Consider the following 19,782-nt stretch of genomic DNA (forward strand, 5'->3'; position numbering starts at 1 on the left):
GTAATAGGCAATGAAAATTGAAAAAGATAGGATAGTTATAACTTTATTGACAACAAGCAATACAGCCTTAATATTAAAATATAAATCATTACATGACTGTTTTGACTGCTCCAGTAGTCTAGTGGTTAGAGCAACCACCTCGGATGTGGGAGGTCGTGGATTCGATCCCCGGCCGAGTCGTACCAAAGACTTCTTAAAATGGTACTAACAGCTGCCTTGCTTGGTGCTCAGCATTAAGAGGTTAGTGTTAGGACTGGTCGGAATGGTGTCGGAATAATGTGACTAGTGCTAGACATCATTTTAAACTGCCACACTCCAGACATCATAGCGATATGACTGAAAAATTCAAAGCTACGTTAAAAATCCAAATCTCACACACACACACACACATTACTGTTTTGCACTAGTTCCATGATCTTTGCATCCCGCATCACCATTAGTGAATAGGTATGACTTGTCACCTGAAATAAATGCATTATTATTGTAAAATATCTACTTTCATTACATGTAAGATAAGTGACATATAATGCAGCCATCGACTTCATGCGTTCAGGAATTAAATGCCCCCCTTTATGGCTGGCTTCACAAAGTGCATCTCCATCAACCAGGAGTTCAGAAATTTATTTTTGCTGTGGTTTACTTGCTTTGCTTGTAGTGAATTGCTTCCTAAATCCCAAGAATGATCAATACGAACAAAGGATTTGGTTATGTAACAGATTCCAGTACATTGTGTATCCAAGTTTGTGGCTCCCTTTCGTGGTGCCTTTGAATGTCTCCACTCCAAATCTATGATTATATGTACAAGTTAAACAACCAAAAAGGTTGTTGCCAAAAAAAATCGCCAGACAATATATTTTGTCACCAATAAGGGAAAAAATCACAATTAGCAACATTGGCAAAGCCCAGGACAACCCCTGTAGTCCATATTTGATCTATATTTGAGTGACACCACTACTAGTAAACAATTCACTATGATATTATCCCCAGTAGCATGGGGCTATAGTTGTTTTCATGCCACATGTATATTTACTTAAATTGGCCTAGATTTTGGACAGCTGGAGACAGTTATCATCTTGCCAAGACTACCTAGGTTTGAGGCTATTCATAGGAAGTAAAAACATGAACAAATTAAAAAGTTTAAGAAACATCCTTGTGATATATCCCATCTTCAGTTAACTTTATGGCCAGATACCTATGGTTTTAAAAGCTTGAAAATTTCATGCCAAAGCAGGTTCACAGTGTACTCTGCACTGTATAAATGTTTTGCTGTTAAGACAAACAGAATCAATAAGAATCTTAAAAATAAACAAACAATTCATATTTGATCTGAGTATGCAGATGTAGGCTTAAAATAAATTTAAACGCTTGGAAATCCCACTAAATAATCATTCAGTGTTACCATTAGTGTGCTCATTAAACTGGGTTGTATTATATCCTTTCTTGGAAATTGTGAATCTCTCATGAAAAGTTTTGGTGGTTATTTTGACCAATAAAGAATACTGGTTGCAGTTATTGTGGTTCTTTTTTTCTTTTTTGTAAATATGCTGCGATTGTAAGCATGTATAAAGGTCTGCTTATATTAGATATGCATTTCCAACTGAGTTATCATTTTCTGTGAAAGTGACAGCCCCCTGTTTTTTTTTACACGTGTGCTTGTTGAGTCACATCATTTGCAACATTAAACAGCACCACTGGGCTTCAGTCTGAAAATTATGATGGCCTCTGCTCAGGGTAAAAATTATAGTTTGTGTCTAAATGGCCTTCTCTGCAAGTAGAAAGAGAAACAAGAGTTTTATGGTCAAGGATACTCTATATTTAATAATCAAGGCAGTTTCAGACTGATTTTTGTCTAATCAGTCACTCATTTTAAGACCACCCTAGTGGCCTAAGTGGTTAGAGCATCCGCCTTGGATGCAGGAGGTTAACAGATTCAAACCCCAGCCAAGGCATACCAAAGACTTATTTAAAAAAAATTATACTAGCAGCTCCCTTGCTTTGTGCTCTGCATTAAGTAGTTAGTGTTAGGACTGGTTGGCCTGGAGTCAGGATAATGTTACTGTATGGGACATGATGCTACATGTCTGCGGCATGATGCCCAGAGCTAGACTTTACTGTAAACTGCCACACTCCAGACATAAGAGCGATGTGACTAAAAAATTGTTAAAGCTTCATTAAAAATCCATATGACACACATATCAGTTTTAAATGTGGCTAAAACATTCTTTAGTTATGTTCCAGCTGGAAATTTGTTTTTGTATTGTTTAGAAAGACTTCTTGCTGTCTGTGAATTTTATTTACTGTTGAAAATCATTACAAATTTGGAAATTTTCAGATCAATGATGGTATCATCAAGTATGTTTGTTTATACTAATATATAAAAGGAGAAAAACTATAATACAACAACTTTCTTCCACAGTCGGATTAAAATTGAGATTTCAGACATAATGGAGGTCTGACATGTTCTGTTGACATTTTGATTCACCAGTAAAACTACTGCTGTCTTTGACCATAAAACAAGCGAAATATTATGGCTTCAGTACCGGTTTAGATGTGGATTTTATTCACATTCTGCAAATAGGGGTCTATTTTTGGGATATTTTATTTTTATTGTTGTTATTAAAATAATGGAATCCACACCTTCCCCAAGATTATGACCAGAATCGCTAATTATCTGGGCATGCTGAATAGAGCGAGCAAGTTTTTTAAGAAACATTGGTTAGGTACATCTTATTGTGAATCTGTTACTTGGTTATCTCTGGAATTGTCTGCCTTTCCCACTGTCCACTTGTCTTTATATACAGAGAAATATTTAAATAATTTTAGAAATTCAATCTGGCTGGATGACCAGGCATTGTTACGGGTGGTAGGATGGGAAGAAATGTGTAATTTCTGTGGGTAATATAAATGTGCTGGATAACAGGGCAATGTTAAGGGTAGTAGGCTGTGAAATAAGGTGTAATTGAAGTAATATAACTGTGCTGGATGACAGGGCAATGTTAAGGGTAGTAGGCTGTGGAATAAGGTGTAATTGAAGCAATATAAATGTGTTGGATGACAGGGCAATGTTAAGGGTAGTAGGCTGTGGATTAAGGTGTAATTGAAGTAATATAAATGTGCTGGATGACAGGGCAATGTTAAGGGTAGTAGGCTGTGGAATAAGGTGCAATTGAAGTAATATAAATGTGCTGGATGACAGGGCAATGTTAAGGGTAGTAGGCTGTGGAATAAGGTGTAATTGAAGTAATATAAATGTGCTGGATGACAGGGCAATGTTAAGGGTATTAGGCTGTGGAATAAGGTGTAATTGAAGTAGTATAAATGTGCTGGATGGCAGGGCAATGTTAAGGGTATTAGGCTGTGGAATAAGGTGTAATTGAAGTAATATAAATGTGCTGGATGACATGGCAATGGTAAGGGTAGCAGAATGTGGAGAAAGGTGTACTTTTCTGTAGGCAGGGCAGTGTCATGGGTAGTATGATTGAGAGAAAGGTATGCTTGAGGGTATTAAAATTGTGTTGTTGGAATTCCAATATGGTCAGTGTCCATATTGAAAATCTTGTTATCACTTCTTCTGGTGAACTGAAGATCATATCAACATAGGGTTTTTCACAAAAAGATTTATGATCTATAGTGGTTCAAAATTAAGTAAACAATAACTGTGCTGATCTGACATTTAATATGGCCACCATAGCAATCATCTTTAAAAGCTTGTTATTGCTATTCCTTCCAGATGGATGGTCATATCGACAGGGTGATTTATAAAAAGACTTCTTTTGATGTCTACCTCGTCATTAACCCTTTACCTCTTAGAATGTTAGGGGGTTTTTTTGGCAGTTGTTACACATATAACAAAGTTACACTGTGCAGTGGGCTATAAATGAACACCTGTTACTTATTTGACTCCATACACATTGGCCTGCCTATTGACTGTTATACCTGTGTAGTAAATATTACATTCAACATCAATTTTAACCATTTTACATTTTTTACACTTCTGTCATGTATAGAAAGATTTAACAGTAAATTCCAGTCGTTACAGCTGTACAATTATTTTTCACAGAAGAATTTTTTATGTGCTTAAAAATCTTTAGAGAACTCTTTCACTGTCAAGCCACTGAAGCCATGACCAACCATAGCTGCCATTTCTCATACTTGAAATTTACAAATTCTTTGACTATGTCTGCATCGCTAAATCATCTGAATTTGATAATTTATAAAAACTAATTGTTGCCGACATCAATATGAGAGCCTTTACCAAAGTTATTGAAGCTTTCATAACAGTTATTCTAATCATGCAAGAAAATACTGAATGATCATACTCTTCACTTATTGTTTTGTGTAGTTTTTTTAAAAATAAATTTGCAACAAATGTTCCTCGTATTAACTTATGTTTACATAGTTTCATTTATGTATTGTTTAAAATTAATGTGATAATGCACCTTGAAAAACATTTTTTTTAACCTTGAAAAATCTTGAGGAAAAAAACTTAAAAATTTTGAAAAAGTATGCTACTAACCCTGAATAATATCAAGTCTGACTATGCTGGTAATTAGTTATATCAGTGTTTCCCTTTACGCACATTTGTGCGTCAGGGACGCATGCTGGAGAAAATTGACGCGCACATCTTGTTACCGTGCATTTTTTGTGACACAAAGGATCTTCATAATATGATCATGATTTATTTAATACCCAATGCATTGGATGATGGATGGCATTGTATATACTCACGTATAGGCATTGACTGGTTCCCCGCTTTGTTTGCTCCCTGCCTTGTGCTTCTCTATTCGTATAGCAAAGTGCAACGCAGGGAACATATAAAACAATGAACCAGACTAGCATAGGCAATGTTATGATGGAGTAGCTTCCCCATATCTCGCGAGCTTTTCGCGATTTCCATCGAGCTCAGCAAACTGTTCTAGATATTTAACATCAAGCCTTGTTGCACTAGAAAGTGATCGCCAGATTAAAATGTCATGCACTAAAAACATTAGCAAAGAAAGTGAAAGAAGCAGAACACAAAAGGGTAACTGTGGATCTAACTTTAATGAAAAATGGAGAAAATTATTCCCTTGACTGGAATATTCATTATGATAACCGGTGTGACTTCTGATCACGTGATTGCAAAGACTGCAAAAGTGAATAATCCTTTCATGACAGGATTTTAGAATTCTTAAAAATAGGCCCTCGTTCGCCATAAGATATCTGGAGAACACATTATAACCTAAGACATTATTTCACAACATAGAAATCAGTAAACTTGCAGAGACAAATGTGTTATTTGGATTGCAAAGTCAGCGGGTCATTGCAGATTTTGTTGGTTTTTAACTTTTACTGCAATAAAAGAAAGATCTTAAAGTTCAAGTGTAACTTATTAGAAAGAAGATGAATCAGTATCCTCCTTGATATTTGGATAAATGTGTTCTAGGACGAAGTACAATGAAACCTATGATAGTACACTTTTGATGAAAGGCAGGAAATTAACTCCCATTTGGTTAAAAAGATTTATTTGGCTTTTTGTATTGGCTTATATGTAATGTGTTGGGCTATAATATTGTTGAGGAGACTGTTAAAAGTATGACTTTAAAAGAAAAATGAACTAATAAAATTGTTCTTTGAATGGACAATGCATTTGTTTGTTAATTGTGCATGTTGGTGTATTTGTATGTTTAGAGAAAGAGAGAGAGATTATGTTGTGCAAGTTGCAATATCCTATTTCAAGCTGAAAAAGTACGAGTCGTATGAAAATTTGTCAGTACATTTTTGACCCCCCACATTTTTTATTTGACCCCTAGTTTTGACACCTAGGTTTTTTTTGTACCCTCAATTTTACACCCCTGGCGAATACACTGGTTATATTAATCTTTAGTGTTTTCATATCCTTCTAGATGTAAAAGCCAAATATACAAGTCTTGTCAACTCAGTTTATTAATTGGACTTTAAAGTTTAGTCATATCCCTTCACTAGATATGAAAGCATGAAAACATTACATACCAGATTGTTCAGTTTGGTTACAGGATTATTAATTTTAGTTCTGATAGCCATACACAAGATGCAATAAAACACTGTCCTAGTTTTATAGGTTACTCATATCTTGGTGTCAGTCTTTGTTCATGTGGCATCAACTCTCAACACATTAGTGGTGATATGTATTGTTAGACTTAAATGATGTATATACATCAAGAACCATGAAGAAATACTAAAATAATGTATTAATCTTGAAAAAGATGCAGTTTAAGAGCTTTAGATTTGTTTATACTAAAAAATATGAAATACTGTCACAGTTACATAAAAGGACAATACAGAAGGGAATTTGAATACTAGTTGTTCTCTTTGGGGTGGGGGATTGGTTTAGTGCTGAGGCAATAAGAATAAAATTGTTCTGTTGTCTGAATAATCATTAATTCAGGTGGGTTTAACAAGTCTAGATAATTGATGTGTAGCCATTTACAAAATCTTCTCATTGATTTTTGGCATGGAATCTTCCATTTTTATTTTCAGGCACTACTTACCGAGGAATCCATGTCCAACTCCTACTTATTACCCACAGTTGCCGCCTCCCAGTTCAGATTCAGTGGAATTCTTTCAACGACTGTCCACAGAGACTTTATTTTTTATCTTTTACTACATGGAGGTAGGCAACAGTTTGACAAATTCACTTTTTTCAGTTTTGTTACAAATCATAAATTCTCCAATTTGCAATCTACTTGTACCATAAAGCGCTCTCTGCAGTTTCAATATATTCAGGAAAGTTTCGTGCAGTAATTTCATGATTTTGTCAAGGTGTGTATATGTAAGACAGACCACATGTTGCCCAAATAAACTCTGGCCAGATACGGTTGTAATATCTTTTCTCATCCACCTTCTTGTTTGAGTGTATTTTGCAGTGACCCTATCTGTCCATCTCTGTCCATAAACTTATGCATGATAACTTAAGTTCTCCAGCATGTACTTTCAACAAACTTTATGCACTTGAGTTAAAGAAGTCAGTCGATTTTGGGATCAAAAGCTTAAGGTACATAGCAGTTCTGAAAATCTGCTTTAGTTAAAGACAATGTTCTTTGAAACCATTGATCAATAATCTGGAGGGTCAGCCAAGTCCAAATATTTTTTACTTGGACTTATTATGTGCCTCTGCTAGTAATATGCAGTGTGACAAAAATATTGATGATAAAATTGTATGGAATATTTGCTACAACCTTCTCAAAAGCATTCCATTAGAAAGAATATTGATATTTATATAATGTTAACTGTTAACAGTTTTGCAGAAACACTTAGGCAAAGTCACATGTATAATTCATTGATATGATAACCCTCTCCACTACAGCAGTTCATTCTGCTGATATGGAATACTTGCAGACTTAAATTTTATGAATACCTTACAAATATATCATGGTAAAATTTTAGTAAAACTCTATTTTAATTTCTGGTTTTTTTTCTCCATTGATGTAGGGAACCAAGGCTCAATATTTGGCAGCAAAAGCACTGAAAAAACAGTCCTGGAGGTTTCATACAAAGTATATGATGTGGTTTCAACGACATGAAGAACCAAAGACAATAACAGAAGACTATGAACAGGTCATTTGGCTTAGAAAATTTTCCACAACACAAGCTTTGCTACAGCTTAAATATTACAGAGTATTCAAATTCATTGACATTTCTTTTTTTATTACCTCACTAGGTTGCTATAGCCAAGTTTATTTACGATATAGCTATGTGTCCAGCGTGGGTTGTCTGTCTTGTGATTTGTATCATCTAGCAACATTTGCAATTTTAACTTTTGCAAACACCACTCAACCATTTTCAGCCAAACATGGCATAGGGCATCCTGGCTTGAAGAGCTTTCAGGTTTGTACAAATGATACTGATCCACCATTATGTATGGCTGCCATTAATAACATTAAGAAAACTTTTAATCAGCATCTTGAAAACTGCTTAACAGAATTTGACCAAAATTTGATAAAAAGCCTTCTTGCCTAAATCAGAGATGTCATTATCTTCAGTTATGGCAAAGTTTCTCAGAATTTCTTGGTGTAATTCCTCTCTCTTTATTATGCATCCTTTTCTCCAATTTCGTGATGTGTTAATTTCCTAAAGTCGTTTATTTCTGAGGCAAAGTTTTCCAAATAAAGCAATTATATTTAATGCTTGTTTTCATGGTTGGTAAATGATACATATGCTGTACGTTCTCGTGTTACCTGATTCATAACATTTAGCTACCAGTCATGAGGTTAGGGAAAAGCATCATGGTGGATAAAATACAATCAGTGAAGAAAGCAGTTCATTCTCAGAAATTTCTGTAGGAATACTCGTGGCATTTCCACGTTTTAAACACTCTTGTTTGGGAGGGAAAAGCATCTTCTGCATGGTTTGCTCCGGTGACATTGGCATGTGTTGTAGGGAAAAACAAGCCTATTTTGGCAAGTAAAACAAATAATGCATGCTGTCTTTGACAAACTTTGCCTAAAATATAAAGCTGAGGTATCATTCAAAATAATGCATGCTGTCTTTGCCAAACTTTGCCTAAAATATAAAGCTGAGGTATCATTCAAAATAATGCATACTGTCTTTGCCAAACTTTGCCTAAAATATAAAGCTGAGGTATCATTCAAAATGTTTTTGGTTGAGAATAAATTTTTTGCAACGTTTTATGTTGAGGAAAATCTTCCATTATTAATATCTGATTCAGCAAGCAAAATATTTTGGAATGTGTTTTGAAAAGAGATTCACGTTTGAACTTGCCTGAAGATTCAAAAATACGACTGCTGCAGGTGCTTAGTGGTTAGAGCTTTTGCTTCAGATGCAGGAGGTCGCAGGTTCGAACTGCGGCCATGTCATACCAAAGACCTAAATACGGTACTAACGGCTGCCTCACTAGGCACTCGGTGTTGAGAGGTTAGTGTTAGGACTGGTTGGCTTGTGTCAGATTAATGTGACTGGATGGGGCATAATGCTACATGTGTGCGCCATGATGCCCAAGAGCTAGACATCACTATAAACTGCCACACTGCAGATATCGTAGCAGTATGACTGAAATTTTGTTAAAGCTATGTTAAAAAATCCAAACCACAAACACACATACACACACAAAATTACTTACCAAGAATACTCCTATGTCCAAAGAACAGCTCATTCATTATCTTTTCATGAATCTTTGGATCTCACTTTGATGCATAATGTAAAATGAATTCCAATACCATGGTATACAATTTTCTTTCCAAATTATATAAATTTCTAAAGTTTATAAATATTGTGCATATTTCATAATATGAAACTGGAGATCTACCATTTAAAAACGAGATTTCATTCAAATAGGCATGCATTTAAGGTTGACTTTCAGGATATAAAAACCAGAAGTACATCTAATGGAGTGAAAATCAGCTGCACAGTATGGGTGTGGTCCATGTTGCTGTCACACTATATAACATATAGTGCAATAACACAACACGTTAACTGAATTCATACTGTAACATAATGTGTTGTAGCAGATTTTCACTGTATCTGACTAATTTAAAATTGATATTGGTATGGAAAAATTAGAATAGCATCCATGGAAATAGTTGTCTTTCCTTTAAGCATTGAGTCAAAATAGTTGTCTTTCCTTTAAGCATTGAGTCAAAATTTGTATAGATCTTCATACAATATCTGGCACATGTGGACACAAGCCTTCAGAGGAATATAGTTTTTAGTTGCACCAGAACTAGGACAGATTCTTTTAAATAATGCGTGCAATGTTGTCCATAGCTCACTTAGATAATGATTATGTGTTACTGTTCCTGTATCACTTAGATAATGATTATGTGTTACTGGTTGCATAATCATCACATTTAGTAGTACCCACCATCATATTGAGTTGATTCAGAGGGGAGAGTTGTGGGAGAAAATAATGGTGCATCATTTTGAGACTGATTGCAATGTTACATGTCCTCATATCCAGTATGGTGGTTAAAGACTGGCATGTTCTTAATGCAGGTACTCTGATCCATTAGAACCCTTTAAAACTTAATTTCAAGTGATTTTTATTATCTCTGCTGGTCATAGACCAGGAGAATTTACGGGATCGTCTTTTGTTCACCTGTTAGCAAACGTTTGTTATCACTACTTCATAGTTACCAAGTGTCCCCTTTTCCTGTATTTTCGACCTGAATACAGGTGTACTTTTTTCTTGTTAAAATTTAATTTAATACAAAAAAATTAACTTACCTCATAGTGTTCATTTTAGAATGTGCAACCGGTTCCATTCTGTGAGTAAATGTATTACATGTATATAGGAATATAGAGTCCTAAAATATGATTGGTTCATTCAAAATCGAGACTTCCATGCCACTTTTTAACCACCATATTGGATTGTGCAAAGCAGTTGCCACTATCACTGTATCTCATCTTCATAATAATCGAATTCTAGTCCTGTCAAAAAGGAAAGCAGAAGATCCATAATTTTCTCCAGCCAAGAAAGAAAACAGAAATAGAAGGACAATATGCCATCACGTTTAGATTTGTGAAGACATCTAGTAAAGGAGAAAACTTTACATTCTGCAAATCATATATTGTGATTTCTCTATTGGGCATCAAGGCACCACTGACATAAAACAGCATGAAAAACCCAGTAACCAACAACTTGCTGCTTTATCATCAACAATACATCCTGAACTGACGATGTTTATAAATACCAGAGAGAAAATTGATGTAGTTTGAACAGAAGATTGTTTTGCTAAGTTTCTTTTAAGCTTTAGAAATGAACCTCTTTCAGTTGCTAATGTTGCTGGTGATTTATTTTTCACACTTTTTCCAGAAAGTAAAATCACAAAGGACTACTCATGTGCTAGAACAAATACAGTTCCATAAAAAGAAATTGCACAGAATTCAGACCATCATTGAAAGATGATACATTGGAATCAGTAATGATTGAAGAAACAAGGTGTGAAAAAGGCTCCTATAAACAGCCTGTGTCTGAGTACGAGTACGTTGCACTCGTGCACCTTCTGAATGGGTACCCAAATGAAGCCCATTCAGAAGGTGCAGTAGAACAACATGCATCTTTGACATTAAATAAGTTACTGTCCTACTTTACTACTAATGGTTGTACATGTTGTAAATAGTTACATATGTATTAACGTTTTAAAATTAAGTATATGTTCCTAGAAATCAGTATTTTTGTCATATGCAGTCGGTATTTTTGTACTCTGGGGTTGACAGCTATGCTGCTCCTCCTAAACTGTTTGGAAGATTGCCTTGAAACTTTGCTCCTGAATAAATGGTCATATCAGCAATAGGTTTTCAATGAAAGATTTCTTTTGATGTCTAGTTGGTTGTAAATGAAGATGGTTGTGATCTGACTTCCATTATGGCTGCTACAATGGCCATCTTGAAAATCTTGTCATTACTCCTCCAGAATGGCAGGTCATATTAACTTGGGGTTTCCGACACAAAACTTCTCTTATTATCTTTTTGGTCCTAAATTAAAATGGTACCAATTTTTTGCTAATTGTAAATCTTGTTATTGCTGAAGAATATCAGAGGCGGTTTCAGCACTCTGCAGTTAAAAGGAAGAAATGGTTTTGTCTTGAATTCCTGGAAATACATTTTGTCAAGTAGAATTTTAGTTCCTTTGAGGATCTCTTGTTTGATTTTCTGCTGTTGTAGACCAGAAGATCATTTAGGATGGTCTTTTGTTTGTCAGTTGTCCATTTGTCCATTACCAAAAGTTTTTTTATCACTAATTCTCCTAAACTACTTGTAGGATTGTTATAAAATTTTACTTTCACAGTCATCCCTGACAAATAAAAGTGTGCTGCTCGGGCATCCAAGATGGATGCCACAGTGATCCTGATGAAAATCAGGGTATGACTACTCCTGAATGTGAAGCCATACCTACATGGATTTTTCGCTAAAAGACTTTGTATGATGTCTAGTTGGTCTAAATGAAAATGGTCCAGTATGGCCACCATCTTGAAAATCTTGTTATCACTACTACATCTAAATGGAAGGTTGCATTGACATGGGGTTTTTCACTAACAACTTCAAATTATGTGTCATTGTCCAAACTAATAATGTGACTGCTTGGTTATATAATATGGCCAACACAGTGGTCATCTTGAAATCCTGTTATTGCTGTTACTTCTGAATGGATGGTCATGTCAACATGGAATTTTCACTGAAAGACATTTTATGATGTCATGTTGGTCTTAAATGAAAATGGCGCCAATCTCTCATTTTAGTTGCTTCTTCTCAAAGAAAATTCATATTTACATCTGGTTTCTACCCAAAGGCTTCTTAAGATGACTAGTTGATCCTAAATGAAAATGGTGCAGATCTTGCATGCTGTGTGACTGTCACAATGTCTAATTTCAAAATCATTCTGTTGCTGGAAAATAATACACATGGAAGTAAAAAGAAAAATTAGTCTTATCTGGAATAAAAAATTTCATGGAAATTCTTTTCAGTCAGTAAAGCCCATCAATTCCTTTTTGCAGACTCTGGCTTGTATTGCAGTGCTACAAAGTAACAACTTGAAATTGAATTAAAATTGAAAATGAAGGGAAGTACATATTTTGTGTGCTTTATTGAACATTTAGTCTAATAGAAGCTGCAAGATAATGATACAGAAATGTGTTTTATTGCAGCAGTGTTCTGGATTCCTTTACATCCAAGTTAGGTCTTATTCAGAAACAAACTGTTGAGAAACAAACTACAAATTAAGTTTTTTACACACAAAGATTGCATGCATAGTGAATAGAACCATTTGTGGAAATATATTGGTTATGAGATCATTAACACAAGTTTCTGTTTAAGAGTATGTATGTCAGCTTTTCTTTTTTTATTCTTTTAGGGCACATATATTTATTTTGACTATGAAAAATGGGGCCAAAGGAAAAAGGAAGGATTCACATTTGAGTACCGGTATCTTGAAGACAGAGACTTGAACTAAAAAAAGCTATTTTTTGCACGATTTTTTGTGCATTAGTATCACTATGGAGGATAGACTACAAGGAGGAAAAGTGCTGACAGATGGACAGACTGGAAATGATGAACAAGGAACAGACAGGTGTTGGACAGAAATTGCAGAAACGTGCTGAAGAAAGAGAGTATCAGAACATTAGCTTCTTTTGAAGGTTCCACATAAAGAAATGCTGCATTTGAAGTGCTTTGTTGTGTGTTTTCTGTGATAATAATCCATTTCATCATCGTGTTCATCCTGTATGTTAGAGTGACATACAAGAAATTTTGTTCATATGTATCATTTTATCAATAGTGCTGATATCAGGGGGAAATTTTTCCCATGGTGTGTATGGAATTAGTCATTAGAAGCTCATGTTGATGCTAGGTCTTTCATCACAGCAGCGAGTTGAATGTTTGTTGCAAGTGTTCATTGTCATCTTCATCATCTCTCAGATGCCTGCTTTCTGTATGTTTATGCTCCACATTATATTTTGTACCAGCCTTAAGCTGTCACTATAGGCAGGGTTTGATAGGTCATCATTCAGACAATAATGCTATGGTATGCCAGTGCAATCCAATTTGCCATGTAAATGCTAGAGTCTACAACTCTGCACATGTGAATACAGAATTTATCTTGGTATGATACATCCAACTGCGAACAGTGTATATCTTGATCTGGCGTCATGTGATATGTCGGCAGAATTGGATTTGTGGTGTTAGTAGTTGGTTCACTTTATATACAGATAAATATGGTATTCAATACTAAGCAAATAAATATGGTATTCTACATTATGAAAGGATACTGTTTGCTTGGTGATGAGTGTATGAACTGTTGGGCATTTTGGCATTGTACTTGTATCTCACATGACACTTGTGTTTGGTGTATGTACCTAGCAAATCTATCTACTGATGAGCTTAAGTTTATAGTGTGAGTTCTGTTCTTAACCAATGAAAATTAAAATGCAGAGGTAATGCAATTTTTAATTGCTTGAGAACTTATCTCCTGTTCAAACTCATCATCAACAAATGACCTTGTGCTTCAATTAACACTTTTCAGCATTAAAGAATCTCTTGTACAGAACTTTATTGGAAGCAGTATTTTGTAGCCATTTTTTAAGTTGAAGAAATCATCCTTGCATATGAAATAATTGTTGCACAATTTGAATTCATGAAGACAGATGTAAGTAGTTACTAAGTGAACAAGTGATCTTAGCTGATCAATCACTGCTCTGCAGTTTTAGCTCTGGGATTTTTTTCTCATAGTTCTCACATCTATTCTTTCTATACTCTTTACTTTCCCCCCATTACATGTAGAACAATTTAAATCCCATTTCCTGTAGATCCTACAGCTGTCTGTTAAAATTAACAGCTCAGTTTCAAACCCTCACCTGCTTTATGACAAGTCATGGTAACTTGCACACAAAAAAGTATGGAAAAATAGTATTAATTCCATTGCTAAGAAATGTACCTCACAGTCAGATATTACCTTGTAACTTTACATCCTTCATATGGATTTTCACTGAAAGACTTCTTATGATGTCTAGTCAGTTGTAAATGAAAATAGTGACAATCAGACATCTGATATTGTTGCTACAATGGCCATATCGAAACCTCCTAGATGGCTGATCATGTTGATTTTTAGCTTTGGCCAAAAGACTTATGATATCTAGTTGCTGCTAAGGAGGCCCTTTTAAGTTTTGTATTTTGCATAGGGCTTGAATTTTAAAGAAAATTGACCAGGATTTCCTTGCTGGTTATCCTATTTAAAAAAGACCTTGCATATTAAAAGAACTTTTAATTCCCTTTATGTTGTATGATCGACGGGTATAATTTGGATTAAAGAGTATACAGTTGTATGATCATCGATGGGTGTAATTTGGATTATAGAGTATACAGTTGTATGATCATCGATGGGTGTAATTTGGATTATAGAGTATACAGTTTGATATTACTTCAGACTTGTACCTTTTTTTTAAAAAAACTGCTACCTCTGCCTGATCATTTTCACTTCCTGGACATCAAAGGTTAATTGTATGGAAAAAAATACAAGCAGATAACTTCTTTTACTTTTTATTTATTTTATACTTCAGTCTATGCTTTTTCAGAAGCTGGTATTGCCCTACTGGGCCTAAATATTCACGTTTATCCCTTTTTTAATAACTGCAAATCATTTTCAGTTTCCATAAATACAGTAAAGAAATTTCAGCCACAGTACATGAAAGTAGTGCAAGGATATGCCAACATTCTCTCCATTATGCATGTTGCAGTTACAAACAATCTCACCTTACACCTGTCACTCTCTCAAATTACAGAACAATTGTGGAGTGCTGCCTAAATAGAAATGCTGCCAATTTGATACCAAATATGGCCACCATGGCATCAATCTTGAAAACTTTGTTATTGTTCCTCCAAAATGGAAAGTCATATCAACATGAGGTTTGATTTCTTATGATGCCTTGTTTGTCTTATGAAAATGGTGATAAGCTGACATCCTTTTTGTCCACATAGTAGCTAATTTTAAGATCTTGTTATCACTGAACAATATGAAAGATGCTGTTAATATGCAACCGTTAAAAGGGAAGAAGAGGTATTATTTTTAATTCCTGGAAATGCTATCAGAGTTCTAAATAGCAGCCAGTTTGATTACTCGAGTTAAAAAAATTAACAAGATGTACCTTTTATTGCAGGTAATATATATTTGTTCATTAGATTTTTTAAAAGACATAAAATATGTTCATCCCAGTATGTAAAAGTATTTTTAATATTGAGACTAATAAATTGAAGTATTTTAAACTGCAGCTGTTAATGCTGAATGATATAAAATAGTTATTTTTGTTAGGTTAAACAAATTGGGAGTTACTCTTGTTCAGCGAGACTGTGCCTCTGAGTTTAGGTCTCTGTTTTTTATATTTCCAAGATGGGATGCAATTTATATTTTGATTGTGCAATGTTCATCTTCAGTGTCTTGTGTCATTTCAAAATTTGTCTGCATTACATAACAAGTGATCAGTTCAGAACACTTGAAAATGTTTTCCGTTGTAGTTCATTCTTTAATCATTTTATATTGATGGATGTCTAGTGCATCTTTTTTTTTGTGCAGTCATCAATTACATTTCAGAGAATATTAACTGGAAATGTTAAAAAAATGTATAGTCCTAACCTATTTGGTCCTAACCTATTTGTTACAATATTTGTTTCTATACACAAGACTTCTTACCTATATTTTTTTTAGGTGTACATGGTATCACCCTAAATTAGGTCTCTCTCAACTCTTATTCCCCAACACACAATCCCCAACAAACACCACCACCACCAGTGGAGGAAGACATATTTTGCTTGCATGCTGTCTGTAATCAGTTTGGCCCACTTATAACAAAGTTTGGTATAAAAAAAACTATTGAGCCAAGCAAGACTAAATTTGAGCTTGCTTACAGTTCAACTCATATCTTTTGTTATCACTACCCCTAAACTATATGGAGGATTGCCATGACTTTCATCCCAAGGTTTAGATGGTCCTAAATGAAAATAGTACTAAAGACATCAAAGTATGGCTGCCACTGTGTGCTGCTTGACAAGTTTATTATCACTGACATACTTTCTATGATCTCTCGATTGGTGCTGAATGAAAATGGTGAAGTTCATATGTCCACCACGAATTCCATTTTGAAATTGTTTTCATTAATAACCTGAATAGAAAGTTGCATCACAGTTGTGTTTGTGCAAAAATACTTATGATTTCTGGTTGGTCCCGAATGAAAATGGTACTGATCTGACCAGCAATAGGATTGCAATGATGGCCATCTTGAAAATAATGTCATTGCTCCTGAATATCAATATTGCTCACCAAGAAACGGTCATGTTGGGTTGGCCATAAATGAAAATGGTGCCAATTTTGCATCCAGAGCACAAGTTAGCCAGACATAAAATTTGCTATGCGTGTCTGTAGGCACTTCTAGATAACAAATTAAATTTTGATGGAATTATAGTTCTTTTCTACATTTTTCTTGCTTGCTAAAAAAATTTATATTTTAATTTGGAAATTTTTGCAAGGGGGGGGGGGTACTTATTTTTCATTGCCTTCTGTCAGGTACCAGTGACACAAAGTGACTGTTTCAGGCAGGGGGTGTATTTTTTAGACTTTCACTTTAAGTCAGTATAAATAATGGATAAAAACATTTTGAAATATTGACACCAGATTGTAACTGACATCAATACATTAGTATTGAGAATCTGAAATGTAATTATAATTGTAACAGTAAAAATATTATCAAAAAAAACCAACCTCCCCCAATTTTAAATTTAAATTCTGTAAAGAATGTTGGTTTGCATTACTTGAGTAAATTTTGTTTACTTCTCATCTAGATAGTTCTACAGACCTTAACATTCAAGTTAATAAAACTAGAATTCGTCAGAGTTTTACGTATATCCAGAAACATTGTATCTAACTTGACACGAGCTTCAGAATAGAAACACAATTTTTATTATTTAGAGAAACAAATTCTATGAGTGTTCGACACAAATAAACAAATGTATAACAAAATATTTGTAAAGGACTATATCATGCAGTTTGTAATCTTTTAGTTTAAATCCTTTAACAGTCACTAATCCATAACAGAACCAAGCCACCTGTACTCCTTTTCCCCATTTTGGCAAAAATTATGTTCTATGCTTGTTTTTTTTAGATATTTTCTTCCATAAATCTTCTCTTCCAATGACAAAATCCTATACAAATACTTCATTTGACATTTCACTCATGTCCTTGACACATTAACAGTCTTAAATTGGTCTGTGTGAATGTTATAAAATAAGGTTACTTGAGGTTTGACAGTAATTAAGCCATTTCCCCACTTGTACTGCAAAATTTGCTTGTTGGGATTCATTATAGATCTTGTTTTTTAAAAAAATACCTACCTTAAATTGTTATAAGTGTATTTGATGCTTATAATACTGAGTCCAGTGTGCGAGCATCAATCAAATTGGAATGGATTATGATAGACTTAGGGCAGTGTAGGCCTTTGTTTTGAGTAAGAATTGTAAATTTCTGCAAAAATCTTTTAAGTGTCTCTTTAGTACAGGAGCAAAATGGTTTGGAATAAAAGTCTATTTTATTTATCTGATCACCTTAGCTATACTCTATGGACATTTTCTTCTCATTTGTATCAGTAGCATCCACTAACCTGGTAAGATGAGCCTCTTTTAGTTTTCACTTGCCTTGACTGTATCACTTGGACAGTTGGGCAACTGCTAATATTGAGTCCTGTTCTGAAAAGACTGTGTAATCTTAAGTTACCTGGAAATTGGTGGAAAGTCACAGTGACTGAAAGACCAAGAATGGTTCGTGTTCAGCATTAGGTATGTCACATACCTGGACCAAACTTAGTTAATGAAGAGGTTGACTTGCAGTTGGGGTAAGGAAAATGACTTGATTTTGGAGTCGTCAGGTCAGAGGCCAATGTGACTGTCAGTCAAGAAGGAAAGTGGTTTCTGTCCAATAACTTTTGTCCTACATCACAGACAGGGTCCAGGCTTTTAGAACAGCTTAAAATTGGTGGAAGGAAGAAGCCAATTGATTTGGGGATCAAAGGTCGAGATCACAGGCTTTTAAAAAAGTGTCTTCTGCATAAAAATATCAGTTACTGACATATAGGACTATTAAACACAGGGCAGGTCTGTAATGTCATTTTTGGTATACTTGTTTCATTTAGACTAGAAATGTGGGGTCATTAACTAGTTTTCTACCTATTATATAGGTAAAGCATTGCATAGAAGACTTGTGTCATTGATTCATTGATTACAAAGTCTGCATTGATTACTAGTTAAGGCCACACCAATTGTCAGTGAACATAAATTTGTGTCTCAGACATTGTTAATTGTCATTGCATGTCATAAAATTTGCTGCACTAATGTTCCTTTGAAAAAATAATTTTGAACACTATAACATTACTTGTCCCTGGTTGGTTGTTTCAACAGACTACTGGTTTTTTTTTAGATAATTTTAGCAGTGTCTGTTTACATTATATGCATCTGATCATTTGCCTAGCAATTTCATGTTATTCTTGCCCTTACTCTTAATATCTTCATATCGCCTTTCTGAAGTGTGGAGCATAAATACATAGAATGCTTTCCTCATAGATTTGTTTGAATGATAAGGTCAATCAGGGATACTTGAATTTCTCAGTCTTCTCAGTCAGTTTGTGATAGTTGTGATGCAATGAGCCTGTTGGCTTAGTTGGACAATGACTGGATCCCAGTCATTATTGTGCTAAAAGAAAAATTCTAAATAGACTGGTTTCCTGTCATTGTGACCTAAGTCAATATCAGGCTGTTGGATCTTTTTTAGTCAAAAACTTTACACATCAGTCAGTATAATGTTACTACTATGTCCTATTTTTGTACAGCATGTCATGATGCCCGAGTGTTCTCGGTCCTGAGGCTGACTGGTCGGGTGGTGGTGCGTGTGAAAGTTCTGAGAGCTTACAGGTTTTTCTGTGACCTGTTTGTATGTAGAACTAGGGGGCCAAGCACAGTTGGTGATCAGTTAATGCTGATGAGACAAAATAAAGTGATTTTGTCAGTGAATATTTTTGTAATCTTATTTTTAGCCCTACTGGGCATATAACAGATGAGCTTATGCATGGTCATTCATCTGTAGTGCATTTGAATAAATATTTTATCTCAACTTCTCTCCAGCTTCTGGAAGGGCTCCCACCAGACTTTATCGCATGGTATTGCTTGTCCTAAATGAACCTGGTTTCTATGGGACATACAACATGGCCACTATGGCAGCCATTGGAAAATCTTGTTATGGCTGCCACTACTAAATGGATGGCCATGTTGGCAAGAGAT

At 34.8% G+C, this 19,782-nt stretch overlaps 1 protein-coding gene across 4 annotated transcripts in view; it reads left to right on the top strand.

Annotated features, from left to right (window-relative positions):
- LOC149802614 (CCR4-NOT transcription complex subunit 3-like) overlaps nucleotides 1-19,515 on the top strand; it is an 80,361-nt gene extending 60,846 nt beyond the window's left edge. For all 4 annotated transcript variants that reach the window (XM_089951920.1, XM_089951922.1, XM_089951921.1 and 1 more), the window contains 3 exons: nucleotides 6,499-6,631; nucleotides 7,450-7,575; nucleotides 12,827-19,515. In XM_089951920.1, coding sequence (XP_089808046.1) covers nucleotides 6,499-6,631; nucleotides 7,450-7,575; nucleotides 12,827-12,925 — 358 coding nt within the window. In that variant the 3' untranslated portion in view covers nucleotides 12,926-19,515. The remainder of the gene's footprint in view (nucleotides 1-6,498; nucleotides 6,632-7,449; nucleotides 7,576-12,826) is intronic.
- Nucleotides 19,516-19,782: the final 267 nt, after the last annotated feature.

The sequence above is a fragment of the Sinohyriopsis cumingii genome, chromosome 3, assembly GCF_028554795.1.
Source record: "Sinohyriopsis cumingii isolate HCF-2022 chromosome 3, ASM2855479v2, whole genome shotgun sequence".
Classification (NCBI taxonomy): domain Eukaryota; kingdom Metazoa; phylum Mollusca; class Bivalvia; order Unionida; family Unionidae; genus Sinohyriopsis; species Sinohyriopsis cumingii.